The following is a 20,577-nucleotide window of genomic DNA, read 5'->3' as shown; positions in this document are numbered from 1 at the left end:
TAGAAATAAATAAATAAAAAAGAAATATATATTATGCAATTTTGGATTCTTTGAACATCTTTCATTTTAAATTTTTTCATATCTTTAAGAACTTTGAATTTAAGAATTTATTTTTATCAGTATCATTCACTTTTCCAAGAAATAAATACGATTCACGCATAATAGCTTTTGTGCATACATTAATTTAATAATAATAGTAGTGATTACTTAAAAGTGATGACAACAATCAATAATTTGTTATGTTGGGTCTTTTGTTTGTTGTGATTTCCGTTATATTTTCATTTTACTTATTCATTTTGGTGTGTTTAAAACTGAATGATTATATTAATTATAATTATAATAATTACTACCAAATTAGTAACAAATCGGCGTACATAATTTTTTAACAGGGCATTTATGGCACCACGTTAAATATAAGTTTTCATGGCTGTAGTATCTAGTTCTGATTAAAAAAATAAAAAACCTATTTTTCAATGTTATAATTGTGACTAAAAAAAAACATGTACCATATCATAATTATGATGATTTACATTTTAAAGGGATGAATGTCAATTTAATATAATTAAACATTCTTTTCACTTTATTTTTACTTTTATCCAAATAAGAAAAAACTCTTAATTTTTCTTCATATCTACTCTTACTTCGTCAAAACAAAAATAGAATAGAAATGGGCATTTCGAAACATGGATAAAATCGATTTCAAACACCCTTTTAATGTATTTTAGCAAGTAATGAAAGATAAGAAAGAACTAAAATATACAAGTATAAATTCTCAATGAATTAAAGTGAACTATAATCTTAAAAATGAAAACAGCCGCGTGTATAAATTCTACTAGTATAGAAACTGAAAAAAAAAAGGTGAAATCTTCAAGCATTCCTGTTTTTCTTTCATCAAATTTCTTATCCTTTTTCTTTTCTTCTGATTAAAATAACTATTTTGTCTCTCTATCTAAAGCTAAAAAGGGGGAAAAATTTGCACATTTGAGAATAATGACTATTACCAATAACCTCTGCAAAGCAAATGACTACAAGTTCCATTCTGTGAGAATCAAAATACCTGAGCAGGTGGGGGCAACTGAAATAAGTGCCGTTACAAGATGAGCAAAAACTCAATCATTGGTTATTTCCATCACCATTTCTCAAGACCCAAACAGAACCTTTCGAAATGCATAACTCACTCATGACCTGAAATTGTTTTAGAAAAAAACAAACAAACAACCATTAAGCTTTTATTTGCATTCCCTCATGTTAATAAGATCATTATCTACTTTCAAATTAATATGACTACACAGGTGACATTCATTCTCTTTCATCTTGCCTAGAACTATGGATCAAAGTCTCAAGATAGATTGTACAAGGTTTCCTGTCTTTAGTGTCTACCTCGTTTATTTACATCATATCCATGCCTGGTACATTTTTGTAAACTACAAATAAATAAGTAGCATACCACAGCCAACTCATGAAAAAAAAAACATCACCTTGTTATATTCGTTGTTAGGGACTTCTCTACCCAGTTTTCTCCTTGCAGCTTCAAGTATCTCAGCCTTCTTGAGCTTGGCACCGGGTCCACTTCCACGAAGCATATCAATTACAACATCTCTACAGAGACAGATGCAGTCCTTAGCATTATCTAACAAATGAAATATGCTACTTGTTTTTTAAATTTTCAGATCTCCCATGGATCGAAAACATTTTCCATTAAGGGGGAGAGGTGAGGAAGAGAAAAAACAACCTGAACGGATCATCTTTTGATGATTTCAATACATAATAACCATGGATTTCACATGAAACTTCATTTATGACTGCCATTAACTCATTATGTGGACCGTCAAGACTGTGAGCCGCATCCACGGCAATTTTAGAATCTCCCTTTGAAAGCATAGCTTTGGAAACTGCCATCTCACGCAATCCTTGGCATATCACTTTGAAACTGCCAATATAAATAGAAACATTAGAAGACAACTGTCAAACAAGATAAAAAAAATAGAACTTCTTTTGAGCCAAATTCTATTCAATGGAGGAGAATTCCCCCCTAATGCAATTACTATCACCATGACTATAAGAGTGACAAACTGGTCAGAAAGATGCATATCACTGAGGTGAATTTTCAAGAACTGGCATCGGCGGCATTACAACCTTATCCCTATTTAAATAAGATTTAATCCAAATAACCAATTGCCATGAAGAATTTTGTTTGAGGGAAACCACCAGACATTTAGCTGACAAAAAAATAGTTATTTATAAATTTAGCCCAGAACCATAGCCACCTCATCTCTGTAACACGCTCATTTCTGCAACACGTATACAAATTTTATCTCTCTTCAGATCACCCACCTATGTCGACGAGAAGTCCCTCAATATCACTCCAAACAAATCGTTCAAAACAAAAATTTCAATCAGCAAGACATTGGGATAAGATAGAAAACATTGTTTTATTTTTATTTTTTTTGCAAAAGAATATTAGCTCAAAAGATTTCTTCAATTCACTGACTGACACTTTAAGATAATTCCAGCCATGAGTACCACGGCCACAGAAATACTGCAGAGTTTCATGCGGCTTTACACTCCCTCCTGTACAAAATAGTATAAAATTCTTGATGCCATGGGACCTAGTTACATGCCCAATGACTGTTGTGAGCACAGCTTGTGATCTCTTGGTGTCTTTGCGTACTATATCAAGAAAAGCATACAATCCAGAACACGGGGATACAACATTTTAAAATATATGCATAATACAGCATAAGACGTTAACAAAACACACAAATCTTATGTATCAAAAGAGAAAATTAATTTCTTCAATTACACAAAAAATAAAAATAAAGCTGGTGTGTGGAAAGTGTTATGAAGTTAACTACAACTATCGTGCTTCCCAATATTATCACAACAATAATTTCAACATGGGAAATCACCAAAGCAAAAGGATGGATATCTCTATAACAGTACCTGCAAACTTTGTTAGTCTGAAAAAGCTTCTTGAGGGCAATTGGTAGAGCATGTCGGGTTTCATTTGACATGGTCATTTTCCCAGTAGACACTCCAGCCAGACTTGTTGTCCCTTGATCAGAACTTGCTGATTTAAGAGCCTCATTGTTTACACCTTGGTTTGCTACAGCACTTTTACCAATTTTACGTTTTCCAGCATTTGATACAAGACCAGGTAAATGTTGTTCCAAACCTTTGAAAAGTCTTTCCTGTTTTTCAACAATATCTGGATAGAGTTTTTTGAATGACTCATCAGGACGCTCTTTGAATTTCCAGTAAGGTTTTGGTTCTCCAGCAGATTTATCAAGATTAGCTGTTTCCAAGCCAAAGTGCTTCAGGAACTCCTTCACATGAGCAGTAAGTTCACCTCGAACATTCATATCAGAAGACTGAACTTTCAAATTCTTGCTAAACATTAGTAAGACATAATCTCTGGCCAAAGATTCTACGCCACCATTAGGATATAGCAATGAACTTTTTGCAGTCCATAGCCCCCACAACAATATTGCATGTTGCTGCAGGAATTTTAGAATTTCCTCCTCGGAGTATTCAGGAGCAAAGTGTTTTATAGCACTGAAACGCTGTGGTGGATATGTCTATCATAAAGAGCAGTGTTAGGAAAGTTATAGAAAGTAGCACAGAAAAACATGATTCACGAATAGAAAATTACAGCATCATTTGATCTTTGTAGCATATCCCACCTCAAAGGAAAAGGCTATGTGGTGATGGCCGTTATACTACATAGTTCAGAAGAGACCATAGTTGAGATAATTAGACCAGATTGGCCAGTTCAACTACGAGTCACTTAACACATAAAGTTAGGTTCCATCCCTTTAACTGGTGATCAGGAAACCAGTCGGTAAATCATGAAATTGGGCACAGACTGGCAAGAACTAGCTGATTCAATTCACAAACAGATGAATTTTTATATGGGGAGAAAATTAAAATCCCCTACCTATAATATTCATAACCTCTTTTGAAATCATTGTTACTTTTGATATGCATTATACGAAATCTAACTATACATCATACTTTTGACTGTATTTAGGTTAATACTGAACTTATTTTTAAGACTATGCAGTCCATTGATGTTAACTTAAATTTTTGCATTAATTTATTACTTACGGATATGTATAAATATTCCATTCTCACTATTTAAAATACAGTTAAACCAATAAACTGAATAATTGCTTTAATTGTTCTGTAACCAATCTAATTTTGAAGACAGTAGTCGTGATGTGTGCAGCATCACCCAAATAAGCAAGTTCATTAATAATTAAGACCAGTGTTAAATACAAACATTTTTCATTCATACTGAAAGCAGAACTTCAGTGTTTGCAATATTATCAATGAGCAGTTTGGTGCACATGTCCACGTTATTTGCTATAAATATATCCACTAATAACAGTTAACGCACATAAAACACCAGTAGTGAATTGGGAATACAGAATATCTTCTTTAAAAATAAGAATGTAGTCAACTTCGAACAAGCATAGGAAGTAAGAAGAATTTTAGATCTCAATGCGCCTATCTCAATAAAAAAAACATAATGTTACAAACCTCGAGCATTTTCTTAAGTCGCTCTTCCACGGGTAATGATAGTAGATCCCTAAATTTGCATACACACTATAGTCAGAATTATAAGTCAATAGCAATATAATAAACCAATAATGATAAACAATGTAGAATTATAAGAACAAGAAACAAAATATCAAGAAGTCAATAGAAGCAAAAGAAAGTATATAACAATAACAATTAATATAAAGAAAAGGACAGACTTGCAGATACAGAAGGACAAAGAGTGAGTCCTACATACAGCTAATAGAAAACCTTTAATCAAAAAGGAGGGGGCAAAATTAAATTAAAAAAATTTGACATTCAAGGAAGACAGCACCTTTTAGAAGGAACCTTTGATAAATTGTTGCTGGTTCCTCCAGGACACAGTGCGGTAACATAATCAAACCTGAATTAAAGATTTACAAACTTCAAATATTTAGTAATTCACATATTAGATAAGAGATAAAAAAGAACAATAGGACATATTACGCTCTCATTGTGAAGTTTATAGGAGAACTTTCTTGTCCCATCATTTGCTCCAAATATCTAGAGGAGAGATCACTCTTACAGCTATGGTACTTAAGAGGAAGCCAGCTCTTCACACGATGTAGAAAAAAAATACTGATTAGAACAGGAACTTAAAATAAACGGAATGTTATGAAACAAAATCACCATTAAGAAATTCTTGACAGAAAATGCAAATATATGGAACTATTTCATACTTAATTTAAGAGGAGAACATGTTATTTATCAATGTATCAAAAGTTCGTTACAGTTTGTTCCGTGCAAAAAACACAAAATAACCATCGTCCTAATCCTGCATCCATTCTTCATGGTCATAACCATAAACATTTATTGAAGTTGTTAGAATATATGAATTTCATCTAATAATAAAAATATTTATTGTATCTTAGAATGTCTTATATTATCCTCAAGGATTAAAGGTCCTATTTCCTTACAGTCCCTTAGGATTTGTCATCATATAATAAGAGAAAAAGGTTATTGAACAATAAAGAGTGCATGTCAAATTATTAGTGGAAACTAAATTAAATGGACTGTAAGACGCTACAAGAACGTAATCCAAATTTCAGAAAAAAAAAAAAAAAAAAAAAAAGGAGAGACTTGACTGTAACCAGTAGCTTAACATTATAGCCAGGCATGACGAAATACAGAGATTTTGTGGAGATTAGTTAGAGAAAGGGAAGGATTAGAAATTATGTGATCAGGAGCTCCAGAGTACATAATCCAGAATCTACAAGAAAATGATAGAGAGAAGTAAACTAAAAAACTAGTCGTTTAGAGACTGAGGAGGAGGTAGTTCTTGATGGACAGCCTTTAGTTAAAAATACTCTTTGCAATCATGTCTGATAATAACAAAAACTTATTCTCTTAAAACTTCATCCTTCCCCTCGAAATCCAACGCCTACACTTCTGCAAATGTTAAGAAACATAAACTGGGAGAGGAGGGAATAGAAATTGCACTCAGAGTATAGTTGTGGAGACAAAACTTTGAAAAGTTTATAGACAAGGATTAAAATAAACAAACTGACAAATTACTAGATTAGGAGAGTTAGAGATAATTCTTGAGTGGACAGCCTTTAGTTGAAATACTCTCTGTAATCATTGCCTGATAAGAAAAACTTATTCTCTTGAGAAGGAGATCCATCCTTTCTCTCGAAATCCAACACTAATTTGCAAACGTTAAAAGGTATGAACTGTGGGAAGAGCAAATAGAAAATGCACTCAGAAATAATAGACGCAAACAAAAACTTCGAACAGTTTAGGGTTTTCAGCCATTAAACAGACCAATGAGAAGGGGAAGATGACCCTCACAACAGACCCAAAAGGGCAACCAGCAGAATGCAGCCAAAAGTAATGACTTTCTGACAATGAGAAGAGGGTTCACTAGACAAGGGAGTGGTAGCATAAAGAGGCAGCTTTCCCAGCTACAAGATTACTTCGTCTGGCCAAAACTTCCAGATGGAGACAACAGACAGGCCAAGTCTGAGGAGCAATGGACTTGTACTGAAACTCAACCTTGCATAGGCAGAGCAGATGCACAGCAGAGATCAAAAAACATCATATGTAAATCACACAGCGGGATAAACTACTATAGTACCTCATCCTCATCATTCTTTTGCTCGATAGATGGTTCGGTTGGCTTATTCTGCAACAAAGAAGAATAATATATTAGCTAGAAGGAAATTAGCTAACAAGCCTTAACAGAATACAAGCACCAGAAAAAAATTGCAAGATGGATTGATACTGGAACAAGACAGCTTGTGAACTAAACACACAAGATAAAATCTATGTCTAGTTTCAAGCATAGTTGGCACAAATAGAACCAAAGTGCTAGTTGCTAAATATTAAATTTAGCAATTTATGAACAACAAAGCCAATAATCTTGTAAGTATGCAGCAGCAACCAAACATTTGAAACTTTCTTCTTTTTGGGGGGACATACATGCCTATTATGGATTTTTTAATCCTACATTTACTTGAAATAAACCACCTAATCATCTAAAAAAGGGCATGGAAAAATAATTCAAGATTGCCAATGCCGTTGTACGAAAACTATAATTCCTGCACCTTGCTCTTGTGAAATCAAATTTAACCTGACATAATAAAATAACTATGATGCATGAATGAAAGAAATACGTGGTACCTGCTTCTTTGATGTAGCAACAGGCTTTTCTTCATTTGAGCCCTCAATTTTGACGGTAGCGTTTGCCCCAGCAGAGGTGACATTCTTCCTTTTTGAACCACCAGAATTCAGATGATGTAATTTTGGTCGAAGCTGCACAACTGCATGAATTGGATGCAGGTGTAACTGTAACGAAGAAAAAGGTAGGCAAATTTACATTTCTTTTCTAAAATAACAATCAACTTGAATATAACAAAAGAAAAATTCATAAAATCATCATGCTCTCAGAAGATATAGATATATATATATATATATATATATATATATATATATATATATATATATATATATATATATATATAAACAAAAATGTTGGTAGTAGACACATAATGTGTCTGAACTATATAATACTTTAAAATGCTAAATATAACCATCTGCAATTAAATGTAAAGCATATCAATTTTGCTGGGTGAATCATGCATGATTCTAACCTGATAAGTCTTTACAAGATTATGTTCAATTGTTTTTCTTTTAAGGTAGTAATCCAAAGTTTTCCCATTTATTTCAAGGCACGCTTTTTATTCCTTGTTCCCCACGTTTGCACTCTTGATTGAAACATACCTTAAAAAGTATGCCAAACTGCATTAGCTTTTCAATGAACTTTATCTTTAACAAACACATTGATTAATTGTTATTCAAGACCTGAATAAGACATGACTTATCTTAAACCAAGAACAAATTCATTTTGAGAAGTATTTTTTGCTGATACAGACATCCTAATTGATCAGAAGTATTAAGTGTTCAATATATAAGACAATAATATCCCAAGCTGCATGGCAAACATAATACATTGACAGGTCTAAATGCGCTGGATTGATGCACCGGTAGGGGGGAGGACCAAATGCATTGTTCGAGTCATAAAATAGAATGGGGTAAATAATTACCTTATCTCCCATAAGAAGCCCAGCAGCCGTTGCAGCTTGTCCACCTGCACGAGGTGGCTTCCACGAAGTTGCATAAGTCTGAAGAGAATTAAAACAATTGAATCATACTTACAATGCACACAATATAATGCTTTTCCAGGTTTCAACCTGGAAATAATCGCAGTAATAGAGATAATCGCAGTAATAAAGAAGTAAACCTGCTTCGTGACGTCGTGTTTGTTGGCAAACTCTCTGTCAATATTACTTGACTCCATGTCAATGGGTAAATCAAGCTCCACTTCTGAACTCTCAGGTTTCAACCTTACCTACACAATAATAATTAAAAGGAAAGTTAACATGATTGATATCCCATTTTACTCCAGAAAAACTATTCAACAAACATACCTCTTCACATCTGTCATCTATGTCGTAAGGTCGCCAACTAGGTCTCAAGGGATACTGAAAAACATACAACTAAAAAACGACAAGGGAAAATTAGTCTACAATTATGAAAAAAAAAAAAAAACTGCAGAATCGAACAAGCAAAATGGCGTGAGCGAAACGCCAACCTGAGTCTCGGCATCAATAGAAGGTGTGAAGAAAACGTCAATTTCGCGTATAACTGTGTCTTCGGGAGTATCTTCGTCCATGGGATCATCTCGTCCTGCTTCTGCTTCGTCCTCGGGTTCAGATTTCGGTTCCGTTTCCATTTGGACATCGGTCTTGAGTTCAGGCTTTATATGAATTGGTGCCACTGTTTCTACGCCATCTTGGTTCTTTTTGACAGTTGCAACGAATTCTTGAGGCTCTGGTTTGGAGATAGACGGTTCCGATTGGGGTTGGGGTTGAGGTTCAGTTTTGGGGCCAGGTACCGCTTTTGGTTTAGGTTTGAGCTTCGATGATTTTGGCGCGAACTTGGAGACTCGAGAAGTGGCCTTCACTGGCGCTTCTTCTAAGTCGTCGAAGTCCATAGCGTGGAGTGCTCAGTTGCTTTACGGCGGATGCGACCGATTACGGCGGGTCAGGCCGCCGAGTGACGCGGCGGACGGTGGAGAAACGGTACTGGCACTGGTAGTGATAGTGCCCTTAGCCTTCTGATATGAGTGAACAACTTTTGACAATACTGAAATTTAATTTTGTTAACCTAGGAAGTGATTCACCTAAATCTTCCCTTTTATTTCGGAGAGGTTTTTTAATTAATACAAGAAATCTTATATTATATCATATGATCAAAACTAATTTCTGATTACATTTTCTGCATAAACCAAGGGATATTTTTGTAATAATAACAGAAATAAATCTGATTTTTGGGATAAATAAAATATAACCGTGTAAGATCTTGTTTGATGAATATATATTAAATTGTATATTTTATAATATACAATCATTATGAGATACTTTAATTTGATGAATATAAATAGGTTCCTTGTTATACTTTTTAATATATAAATATTTTATCTTTCATTGGTGACAAAATCATTACATTTAAATTAGTTAAAGTTTTCGTCTAATTTTTGTAATCAATTTTTTATACAAAAGTATTCTAATATTATAAATATACATTTTAATAGAATATAATTTTAAAGATAATAATATCTAAGTTTATCTTATATTTTAACATACTTGTATCTTTTTACTTTAGACGGAAATTTTTAGGATCATTTTAGAATTTGTTTTTCTTTTATGATTGAAATATTTTCATTTTAAAAATTATAAATAATTGTAGTTGGTATCAAATAATTTATTGTATTTTAATGTAATGATTACATAAAATTGACTTGAGAATTAAAAGATATTTGCTTACTCTGTTAAAATAACAAATTTATTATAAACATCAATAAAATTTTAGTTTTCAGATAGACACAAGAATTTGTTTTCTTCTAGTTACAATTATTATAAATGAATAATTGTATTTAAAAGCTAATTTATTTGGGATAAATAACCCATTTAATCTTTAAATGTATAACCCACTCAAACTAATTAAATATTTATTATAAAAAACTACTTTCTTTTTTAATTTAGTAGTAATTCAGCAGCAATGCAAGAGTTAATAAAAGTATTGTCCTGTTCCGAAGGGTAAAGGAAAGCAGCAGCAGCAAGCTAGTATTGGAAACTAGAGGCACAGTTGCCAAAATTCAAAATACATAGGATATATACGAAGTTTCGTAACTTCGTGTTTTTAAGCCCCTAATCACAACCAGAGCACACGACATTTCAGCCAGATAAAAGAAAAGGCACTGATAAAGTTGTTGGATGATATCTGTCAGCTTTCTTTATGTATACATATGTAAGATGACTTTGTCTGCTCAGCAGCAAAGGACCTAAACCTGTGTAGGAACCATGAACAGAAAAGCGTTGGAAACTAAAACATTACACTGCCCAACTTCATTTCATTTTCCCCAAACCAACCAATGCATGCATATGTTAAGAACAATACAATTAGGTTATAGATATATATGTCAAGGGAGAAATGAAAGTAAATTCCCGCTCCAACTCCTACACCACCTTGTTGTAAGTTGTACCAAAATATGGATATGGAAGTACATGTGAAGTAATTTTCTCTCTTTGGTTACACAGCAATTGTGCATGATAACAACGCCAGGAGATTTTACACTTGTTTTAGTAGAGGGAACTACAAGAACCAGTATGCTTACAATGATGTATAAGTGAGATACTCCAGTCTAAAAAATTTACCTTCAGTTGCAAGAAACATATCTACACAATTAGGACTTTGATGCAAGAAGTCCCATCTGTTTGGTAAGATTGTCAACATGCTGCATCTTATCAACATTTTTCTTCTCATTTTCCCTTTCCAAAGGCAAACCCTGGTCCTCAGTCAGACCACATCCTAGAGTGCTAAATTTAATTTCCTCTGCGTCTCCTGTAAGTGGGCTTGGCCTGAAAAACAACTCCCAGAACTCATCATCGATATCAGGGAGTTGGGAAATTCCATCTGCATCGGGTGAAGAATAACCAGCTTCTACAGTGTGCGGTCCATCCAAAACAGATGACACATCTATCTCCGCCATGTTCTTCTCCACACCATTCAGATTATGATTCAATAAACTGCTTTCAGTTTCCACCCCTTGACTCTGACAAAAGCCCAACACAGCAGGTGAAGATTGCACCTCGGATATACTGGGCATACCATTGACAGGAAACTGGGAGTCTACTTCCATACTTGTTAGTTCAGAAACAGGAGGAACAGTAGAAAGGGTCACATTAGAAACCTGAGTCGATGAACTGCTGCTATCTGATGCAATTGTAGAAGGGATATCGTCAATGAGAAAAACATCAGGGTTCTTAATTGATGATTGGGTTGCTGTAGAATTGTTTATCTGCAATATCTGGCGAAATAATGATTTTGCAGCATTGTTTATGGAACTCTGGTACTTGACTACGTGTCCATCAAGACCACTATGGAGACTGTTGGTGGTTAAATTATCCTTCTCCTGACTGTGGAGCCTCCTCTTTTTATTAGCCCCAGTGATATGTTTCTTACTTTCATTCTGCTGCTGTACAAATTGAGCTAAGAAGCCAGGGCTGTGCATGGCCTTTGCTAGGAATGACATCATTTGCTGCTGGCGCTGCTCCATTGACTGCATGCGTTGCCCAACATTTTGCAACTGGTTATCAGTCACTTGCTGTTTCTGTCTCAACCTAACTAGTTCCTGCATAAGAACATTCTTATCCCTTTTCAGTATTTCCACCTCTTCCTCAAGCCCAAATTTTCCCACCTCGACACATGCTCTAACAGCTGATTTTTGCACTTGGGATGGTTGCTGACTACCATTTATGTGGGCAGATTTACGCCTACTAATACTTTTTAGAAGTTGTTTTTCCCCTCTTAAAAATCCTTCATTTGCAAATTCCCATTGATCTGGATCAACCTTCTTAAAACCCTGTTTGTCAGTCAAAAGGAAATCACTGAATAATATAGATTATGAGAAGAAAATATGTGTAAAATAAACAAGTAATCCACCTAAATTAAAATTACACGTAATACTAATTATAACTTGTGAAGGGGAGATGGCATGTGAAACAATATTCTCGATGAGTGTGTGAGATACAAGTAAATTTACTTAGATAGCAGTAGAATAAATTGTGATAATTGATTAAATTCTTTCAAGAGTGCAAACCAAGGACCTATATTTGACATAAACTATGTCCTTATTACATCATTGCAATATATTTCTACAGCACATAACCAAAGGTTGTCTTTAATCACAAGTTTCTAAATCATAATCTGTGATCCCTTTTTAATCAACCTACCCTAAAGCTACCATAGTCACAATTATAAATTTTGAACACTGGTAGCACCAGCTAATGTATCCATCCCTTTTTTCAATCTTTGAATCGGACCATGTATTGCTCAGGTGTATTAATAACAAAACTTAGAGATGATATGGACTCTCATAAATTGCGCAGCAGAACAGGAAGGTCTACAACGATTAATTACGTAATTGTTCCTAGTATTATCGAGTATCATAAGATTTTCAACTTAAGCAGCCAGTCTCACAACAAAACACCAAGAAGGGGCAATTTCAATCATGATACAGACAAGCCAAGATTATTTGCAATATCTTCTATCAAGATAAAATTGCTTTTAATCAGAATTTACACTCGTAGTTTTCTCATGATTTACTGAACTTAACTCCTAGACAACGAAAACCCAGTTCAGAAACAGGGAGGAAAGAGAAAAAGTAAGGAAAACAGACTGACATATTGGCATATTTTAACCTATAACAAGATATAGAAAAAAGAGTAAAAGAAAAATTGAGTTCACTTTGCTAACTTACTATGCAAACCCAGATCTAACCAAAATTTTGCCCAGCTAAGCCAAATTTACTAAAGTCGAGCATACCCAATGAAGGTGTAATACTGACCTGCAAATTCGAGATTCATACCAATCAATGAGACGCCACAGTATTGAAAGATAGAACGTGCTACATGGAATGAAATAAAACAACAAGATAGGGTTTTCCATAAAGCACAAATATAAAACCCAACAGAAAACAACAAAACCCTTCAAATCCATCGAGCCCACAACAACAAGAAACCACGATCCCTCTGACCCCGAAACAGAAAAACAAAATAAAAGAGTAAATTAGCAATAAAACTAAGAACAATAGTAAAAGTGATGCGATGCCCACATAAGTGTTCAACTGTCTGACGAAGCTGGAGAAGTTGTTATGCTTAAAATGTTTGGGCAAGATGTCTGTGGCGAACTGGGGAACGTTCCAGACAACAAAGGTGTTGTTGTGTTCGCCCCACGACACGACAGAATCGGTGGACGGGTCGTCTACCATGTCGTAGGTTTTGCTCAGAAACGGTGCCACACAAACACTGCTGTTCCACGATGCTCCCTCCATAGCAGATCAACACTGATTCCTATGCCTAAACCAAAATTTAGGTTTTGCCTTTATTGCACACACAAGAAGAAGAGGAAGAAGATAAACGGAAGGTATCAGGCACTCGAAACAACTCTCACTCCTTTCACTTCAATGTTTCTCTTCTTGTGCGTTTATTTATTTCACTGTTAATTATGTTTGTTATTTTAATTTTCTCTAATTTTTTTTCTCTTACTTTCTTACATTTTTTCACTTCATCTTTTTTTAAATACTAATATTATCATTTTTAACTTGTGTTTGTTTTTGAGATATAAAAGGTGATCGTTTAAATTAAGAGAACAAGTGAGATAAGAAAGAAAAGGAAAGAAAAAAAAATTATAAAAATTAGCCAATAATGAAATGAATACAATAGATTAAAAACATATTTAATTTATAAAAATATAACATTATTATTGCATCGTTAAATATGTTTTTCGTCCCCCAACTATTGGTCGTTTTTGTGTTTAGTCTCTCTTTCAAAGTATATTACAATTTAGTCCTTCAACTTTAGAAAACTATAATTTTAATCTTTTTTATCAAATTTTTTAAACTTTATTTATTGTTTTAAACTTTAGAAAACATATTTAACCCTTATATATAAAAATAATTCAAAATAAATTTTAAATAGTATAAATTATATTATAACAAAATATAAATGGTTAAAAACACATTAATATAAATATATTAAATTAAAATATAATTTATAGAAATTAAGATGAAATAAATTTTTACATATTATTTTAAGGGTGTGTGTATGAATGATTTGGAAAAGAATGACTGAATATTTTTTATGGTAAATTTATTGTTGTTATTTTGAGTGAATTCGGAGGTGAGTGAGAATAAATTTGGGTTAAATATATTTTTAGTCCGTATACTTCAGCTATTTTGGTTTTAATCCCTCTTTCAAACTAAGGCACAGTTTAGTATTACAACTTTAAAAAACTATAGTTTTAGTCCTTTTTACCAAATTTTATTAACTTTATTTGTTGTTTCTAAAACTAAAATCGTCCTAAAGTATAGGACTAAAAACATATTTAACTCGATAAACTTAAAATTAAAGTTTCTTTAAATTAGTGTAAGATTTGACTGAAGTGACATATAACAAAAAAATTGTTTAATTTGTAAAAATTAAATATTACCAAAATATTCTAAATTATTAAAGTAATATAAAATGATAATTGTTAATATTATATTTTAATTATAAAAATATTTATAAAAAAAGAAAAAAATTTAAATTAATTTTAAAAATGTAAAAACAAAAGTTAAAAAATATAATGAAAAATGACTAATCCACTTAATAGTATTAGTGGACAAGATTGAAGGATAAATTCTTATTATGGTTGTGTATAAGTGTGTATTAATGTAGATATTAGTGATTAAGAATTATTCTAACGCTTTCAATGATTTATAGTTTTAAAAAAAATAATTATATCATGGAAAGTAGCTCCTTAGTCTAATGGTGAGTTGTTTTGACTATAAATATTTAGAAAATTAATAGACAGAGTTATTATAGTTCAATATCAATATATGATCTCACTCTAGAGATAAACAGTGACATGTGTATAAAATTTTAGTTATTAATGATTAAATTATAAGTTAATGTTTGTAAAGGATTATATTTGTATTATTTGATAAGATTAACTTGTCATTTTTTTTCTCTATTTGTGTTTATTATCTCGTAAATATTTATAATACGAGCACACGATAAGTTTTTTTATCAACCGTTACATGATAGAAACGGAGCAAAAATTAAATCATGATTTATTTTCTTTTTCTTACTTTTATATATATATATATATATATATCATTTTCACAAACTTTTCCCTATACTTTAGTTTTTAAATATAAAAGAATTTGTTCGAGTATATCTTACCATTATAGGTATATTTAAATAATTATAATAATTTTATGTGTGTATTATGTTTAACTCTTTTAATTTTATTAAATGTGTAATAAATTCTATAATAGTATTAATATTATTCAAAATTTAGGACGTTACAACATGTCTATACAAAAAACATATCACGATTTAAGGTAAGTAAGTGATATGATAACTCAATGTTTGTTATTCTTTTATATTAAAATTTATATTTTATATATTCTTACGGTGAATATTAAAGGATGTATCCAATCTTTTCCTTTCAAAGATATTTCAGCTTTTTCTAGTTTTTATGTGTATACAAAGCCTAACTCTCAAAATTTTGTTTACCACACATTTATTTATTTACTTTTTTATTTTATCTGTCAATGTTTTTAATATTTCAACAATGATATCGTTAACACCTAAAAAAAACGTGATTCTTTGATCATACTAAACTTCATTAAATATAAAAGGTATTAATATATTTTTATTAACATCAAGATAAAATTATTTAATATAGCAATGATTATGCATTTTCATTTCATATCTGTTTAGAATAAACTTCATGCATCTCTACATACATTAGTAAAATATTTATCGAACAACACAAAACTAAACAATAACGTTTATTTGAATCCGATATTATATTATAGAAAACAAAATTAATTCAGATTTGGACTAAATTTATGTTTTTAAAAATAAATAAATTTATTTCCCCATAGTAGCATAAAAATAAATGAATTTTAAGTATTTGACGTCATCATCGTCAATATGTAATGAGAATCTAAAATATTATACTAGTATTTTTAATATTATAAAAATAAATATTAGTTAAATATGTTTTTATTTTTTAAATTAAAATTAATTTTTTCATATTTTAGCTTAAACTTAAAAAAACAAAAACATATTTAACCCAATAAATAATTACAGTAAATTCTATATTCTCATTTATTTTCACAATACAACATTACATTATTATGATTATATTTCATTATATATATTATTGACGGCAAACTGAACTCTCTCTTATCCATTTGCCGCTACCTTCTTCTTCCTCTTGATTCACATTCACAGGCACACAGAAACACAGAAAAGAAAGAGAGAAATGGTTGTGGTTGTTCCTCTTGATTGCTTCTCTTTCCATCACTGTCTTCGCAATCACACGACCCAGTTGCCCCTTTCTTCCAGATCCACCACCTCCACTCTCTACTTCCACTCTCCCATAATTCAAGCAAAGTTGCCTTTTTTCACCAACTCCGACTCCTTCCAAGTGGGTCGACCCATTGGCACCTATGGCTTCATCAACATCACCAGGTACCTACTTCTTGACAAGCATTCCAATGATAACAAAAAATGCAATCAGGATTTTATTTTTTCCATGAAGTTAACATTTTTAATTATGCATAGCCTGATATGTAAAAGATCCTTCAAAATTAGCTTATTCAAAAGTAACGGTTTTACCCAGCTACTCTGCCTTTCCCTCTGGGCCTGGCACTGACTATTCACTCAAGGACTTGGGAGGATTGAAAACTCAAGATGTTGGAGAAGGCAATGTCAAAATCAGGTGGGCAATTTAAAAAAATCAACTTGATTCCATGCCTTTCTTTTCCCTTGCATTCATACATTCTACACGTGAAACTGTGTCATGAAGATTGAACCACTCATTCTATTTGAGTAAATCAGAGTTAAAATATGCATTCTTGATATCAACTGGTTGATCTTCATCCTATGGTTACAATTTACAAATGGACTTACAGGCGACTACACTGAATGCAGTTGGGTGTGCTGAGCTCTTTTTTGATACTATAACAATAATAGACCCTCATGGCAGTTTTGGTTGTGTTGCAGGCTCTATGAAGGGAGAGTTTCTCGGGGTCCACTTACTGGAACTCCTGTTACTTTTAAGGTAGTAAGTAGTATCATAGTCTACCTCTTCACTTGTTCGTGTTAATATCTAGAAACTCTTAACAAATGGCAATGAAGGTTTATCCTGGAAGGCGAGCTGGGGGAGTTGTGGCTGATGCACTTGCTGCAAATGAGTTGAATACACACTTGTTTCTTCAGGTGAGGGAATTGGATACGTGGATTGGTTTCTACTTAACTTAATCTTTGATATCAATTCATAGCACTTTTCTCTCCTTTCTGTTAATCCTTCTTCCTGGTTTATACTTTTTCTTGCAGAGCAGTTCTAAAGGTATTGCTCAGCATCTTGCGCTACTTATAGGTGGGTTTGAAACAACCACGGGAGAGCAGGTTTGTTCTATGAAATTAACATAAATTCTTTAACTTCAGATGCAATGGCTCTAATTCTGTTAATAACCATTACGAGAGTAATATGTTGATCCAGTGGCTTGCATTTCGTGATGATGGGAAATATAGCGTGGCAGACTATGCAAAAATTGTAAGCGAGAGGTTATCGAAAAGCCGAGAAGTGTCATCCTGGAATCCTTTTGAGCAAGGAGTAACAATCAAAAGGAGGCAAAGTTTTATTGTAAAGCTGCTCCAAGGTGTCATGAAGGGTGTAGCTTACTTGCATGACCATGATAGATTGCACCAAAGTCTAGGACCGTTTTCTGTGGTTCTCAAGTATGGAATTATAAGCATTTATTTGGTTCAAGATTTTTCGTTTGGCTTATAGCTTTCACCCTAACTTCAAGTGTTTTTTATATGTTTGCAGCACAATTTCAGAAAAAGAAGGTTCTTATTTGATTCCTAGACTCCGGGATCTAGCCTTTTCTGTTAATGTCAGGTAAGGTAATGGTTTGTCGAGCTCTTGTGTCTTGAATTTACCTTTTGTTAATACATTGATATGTCATGAAAAAAATGTTGTATTTTTTTGATTTTTTTTTTCGTTATTTAAATCCTATTGAACTTTGATTGTGTGGCAGTAATGTGTTGCACTGCATATTAGTATAATCTGTATGACTTTTCTTTCCTTTTTTTTGGGATATAGTTTCATCTATTGTGCATTTCACATTTCTGAATTTCATAGTCCATTTTATGAGGTTTGGTTTCACTTAATTTATTGCTTTATTTGCTATATGCTAACATTCTACCTACAAGCTGAAGTAGTTTACAATACAAATATCAATACATCATCACTGTAGGTATTCGGAACTAGATGATTCAGGACAGCTTTCAGAGGGGCTTTGGAGAAGAGCATCAGGTGCTGGTGCATTCACACAAATGGAGAAAAGAGCTTTTGGAATAGCTGATGACATGTAACTGTCAGAACTTGGGTCAATGCAGAAGTTTGTTTCAACATATTTTTCAGGTTACCTATTTCTTTTATGAGTTCCAATGCAGATATGAAGCAGGTCTTCTTTTTGCATACTTGGCTTTTGTTCCATTTTGTGAGGCCGGTGTAATGGATAGCCTATCATTGCAAGTAAGCTATGCTGCAATAAGACTTTGTCTTTGGTAACTCATTGTTCTTTTTTGTCAAAGTTTTCTTTGTTGTAAGACAATATCTTCACTTGTTTTTGTTGGTTGTGAAAATTAGAGGCTTCTGGAGAACACCTTCCAACTTGATCTTGAAGCAACACGAGAGTATGCTATCTTCCTGGTTTAATTTTGCACGGAAAGTCATAATAGACAAATGTTGCAGTGTTATTTGTAATCATATCTTCTCTTGGTTAAAGTATACTTATTATAGGCATGAGCTATATAAGAACACAAAAAAATAACAGACTTTGTAGGTTTTTGGGGATTTTGAAAACTAGTTTTTAATATTACTTCATGTATTTAAAACTCATCCACCTTCATTTTTTTTTTTTTTAATTTATGATATCAAAAATTGTACTTTATTCAGCTTGCCTAAAGTCTGCTGAAAGAATGTATTCAGGCTTAAACTCTGAAGAATAAGCTGTACTGAAAGTCTGTATTTGCTTTTCGACCATTCCTTCTCTAGTTTTTACATTTCCCCCCTTTGGCAGGTATTGTCTAGCTGATGACAGATTGGTAAATGCTGTTGAGTTCCTGGATCTAGGAGATGGTGCTGGTTGGGAGTTACTTCAGGTATTTTGGTCTGTTAGCATGGATAAGAAAGATGCTTTCTCATGACAAAAATTTATTATTTTAAGAAAATGAAACCAGTTTAAATATATTGATGGTTGAAAATCCTACGTCTACTAAAGATTTAATAATTTAGAATATATAAATGATGCGAACTTCACTTTAAAAACGATTCTGTAAAATTAAATTAAGTTTAGAATTCATTTCTTAATTATAATCTTAACATTTATAGTGGTCAAGTTCTTTTTAGAGTGATGCAATCAAATATTACCATGCATGATAAAATTTTAAACTTTTATAATAACTAGTTTACAAATAATTTTTTGTTGATTCCTAATTGGTTGGCTGCCAACACCTTTTGGTTCCTACAAACATGAAAATTTTGTTTGAATTTCTTTCTTTAAGAGATTAAGTCAATTTATACATTGAATTTCTTTCTTAAAAGATTAAGTCAATTTATACATTGAATGTGTTCTTAACTTTTTCAAAAACCAATATGTTCAAAGATTTACTTTGTGAAATTTTGAGCAGAAAATAAAAGAAACAAATGAATTGATCTTCATAAACTAAAGTTAGTTTATTTATAATGTAAATGTATAATAAATTGAAGTTCATGTTGTTTATCTTGAATTTCAGACAATGCTTAATGCTGACTTTCGTAAAAGACCAACTGCTGAAGCTGTTCTGAATCATCGGTTTATGACAGGAGCAGTGCTGTGAATGCACATGACTGATATGTGTTTATCAGTTTTCTTTGTTTCTATAAAATGCTCCTTAGAATAGGAATATTAAAATGTATTGGTCAATAAATAGACCTTAAATGTATATATTTGGTCCTCTGTTAATTTTTTACCTCTTAATATATATATATTCTTTCAACTTTGTTTTATCGTCTCACTTTCCATCATATTATCAAAACAAAACAAATGTATGTCAATTAAACTAATTGGATATCAATTTAAGTTTTCTTTTTTAATTGGAGAGATTTGATATTATTTTTAAAATTTTGAAAATTAAATCAAAATAATTATAAAATAAGTAGGGTATGAAAATTAATTAAATTACAGGACAGATTTTATAACATAATTATAACATATCAGTGAAAACAGATGTCTGTTTACTTTTGTATGATAATAAAATTATTATTGTTTTTATTATAATTATAAAATTAAATATAAAAATACATAGTTTTTGCTTATTTTATTGA

At 32.2% G+C, this 20,577-nt stretch overlaps 3 protein-coding genes across 3 annotated transcripts; 1 reads left to right on the top strand and 2 right to left on the bottom strand.

Moving 5' to 3' along the window:
• Window positions 1–755: 755 nt before the first annotated feature.
• On the bottom strand, window positions 756–9,271 carry LOC106777907 (DNA-directed RNA polymerase III subunit RPC5). Its single transcript, XM_014665727.2, has 13 exons — window positions 8,675–9,271; window positions 8,511–8,579; window positions 8,324–8,431; window positions 8,127–8,204; window positions 7,204–7,368; window positions 6,659–6,706; window positions 5,029–5,135; window positions 4,877–4,945; window positions 4,543–4,591; window positions 2,944–3,578; window positions 1,733–1,930; window positions 1,479–1,599; window positions 756–1,185 (listed from the first exon to the last, which is right to left on the bottom strand). The coding sequence occupies exons 1-13, from the start codon at window positions 9,074–9,076 to the stop codon at window positions 1,114–1,116; spliced, it is 2,121 nt and encodes a 706-aa protein (XP_014521213.1). The 5' UTR covers window positions 9,077–9,271; the 3' UTR covers window positions 756–1,113.
• Window positions 9,272–10,182: 911 nt separating this feature from the next.
• Window positions 10,183–13,630, bottom strand: LOC106777874 (heat stress transcription factor A-1b-like). Its single transcript, XM_014665684.2, has 3 exons — window positions 13,259–13,630; window positions 10,800–12,007; window positions 10,183–10,432 (listed from the first exon to the last, which is right to left on the bottom strand). Exons 1-2 carry the CDS (start codon window positions 13,475–13,477, stop codon window positions 10,829–10,831), a joined length of 1,398 nt encoding a protein of 465 aa, XP_014521170.1. The 5' UTR covers window positions 13,478–13,630; the 3' UTR covers window positions 10,183–10,432; window positions 10,800–10,828.
• A 2,748-nt stretch (window positions 13,631–16,378) lies between these two features.
• LOC106776944 lies at window positions 16,379–20,253 on the top strand. The gene is made up of 12 exons (XM_014664425.2): window positions 16,379–16,670; window positions 16,822–16,920; window positions 17,205–17,262; window positions 17,340–17,420; window positions 17,538–17,609; window positions 17,704–17,942; window positions 18,034–18,105; window positions 18,464–18,577; window positions 18,663–18,744; window positions 18,859–18,905; window positions 19,292–19,373; window positions 20,007–20,253. Exons 1-12 carry the CDS (start codon window positions 16,462–16,464, stop codon window positions 20,088–20,090), a joined length of 1,239 nt encoding a protein of 412 aa, XP_014519911.1. The 5' UTR covers window positions 16,379–16,461; the 3' UTR covers window positions 20,091–20,253.
• The last annotated feature ends 324 nt before the right edge of the window (window positions 20,254–20,577 follow it).

Source organism: Vigna radiata, chromosome 11, assembly GCF_000741045.1.
Source record: "Vigna radiata var. radiata cultivar VC1973A chromosome 11, Vradiata_ver6, whole genome shotgun sequence".
Classification (NCBI taxonomy): Eukaryota; Viridiplantae; Streptophyta; class Magnoliopsida; order Fabales; family Fabaceae; genus Vigna; species Vigna radiata.
This window is presented reverse-complemented; position numbering and strand designations above follow the sequence as displayed.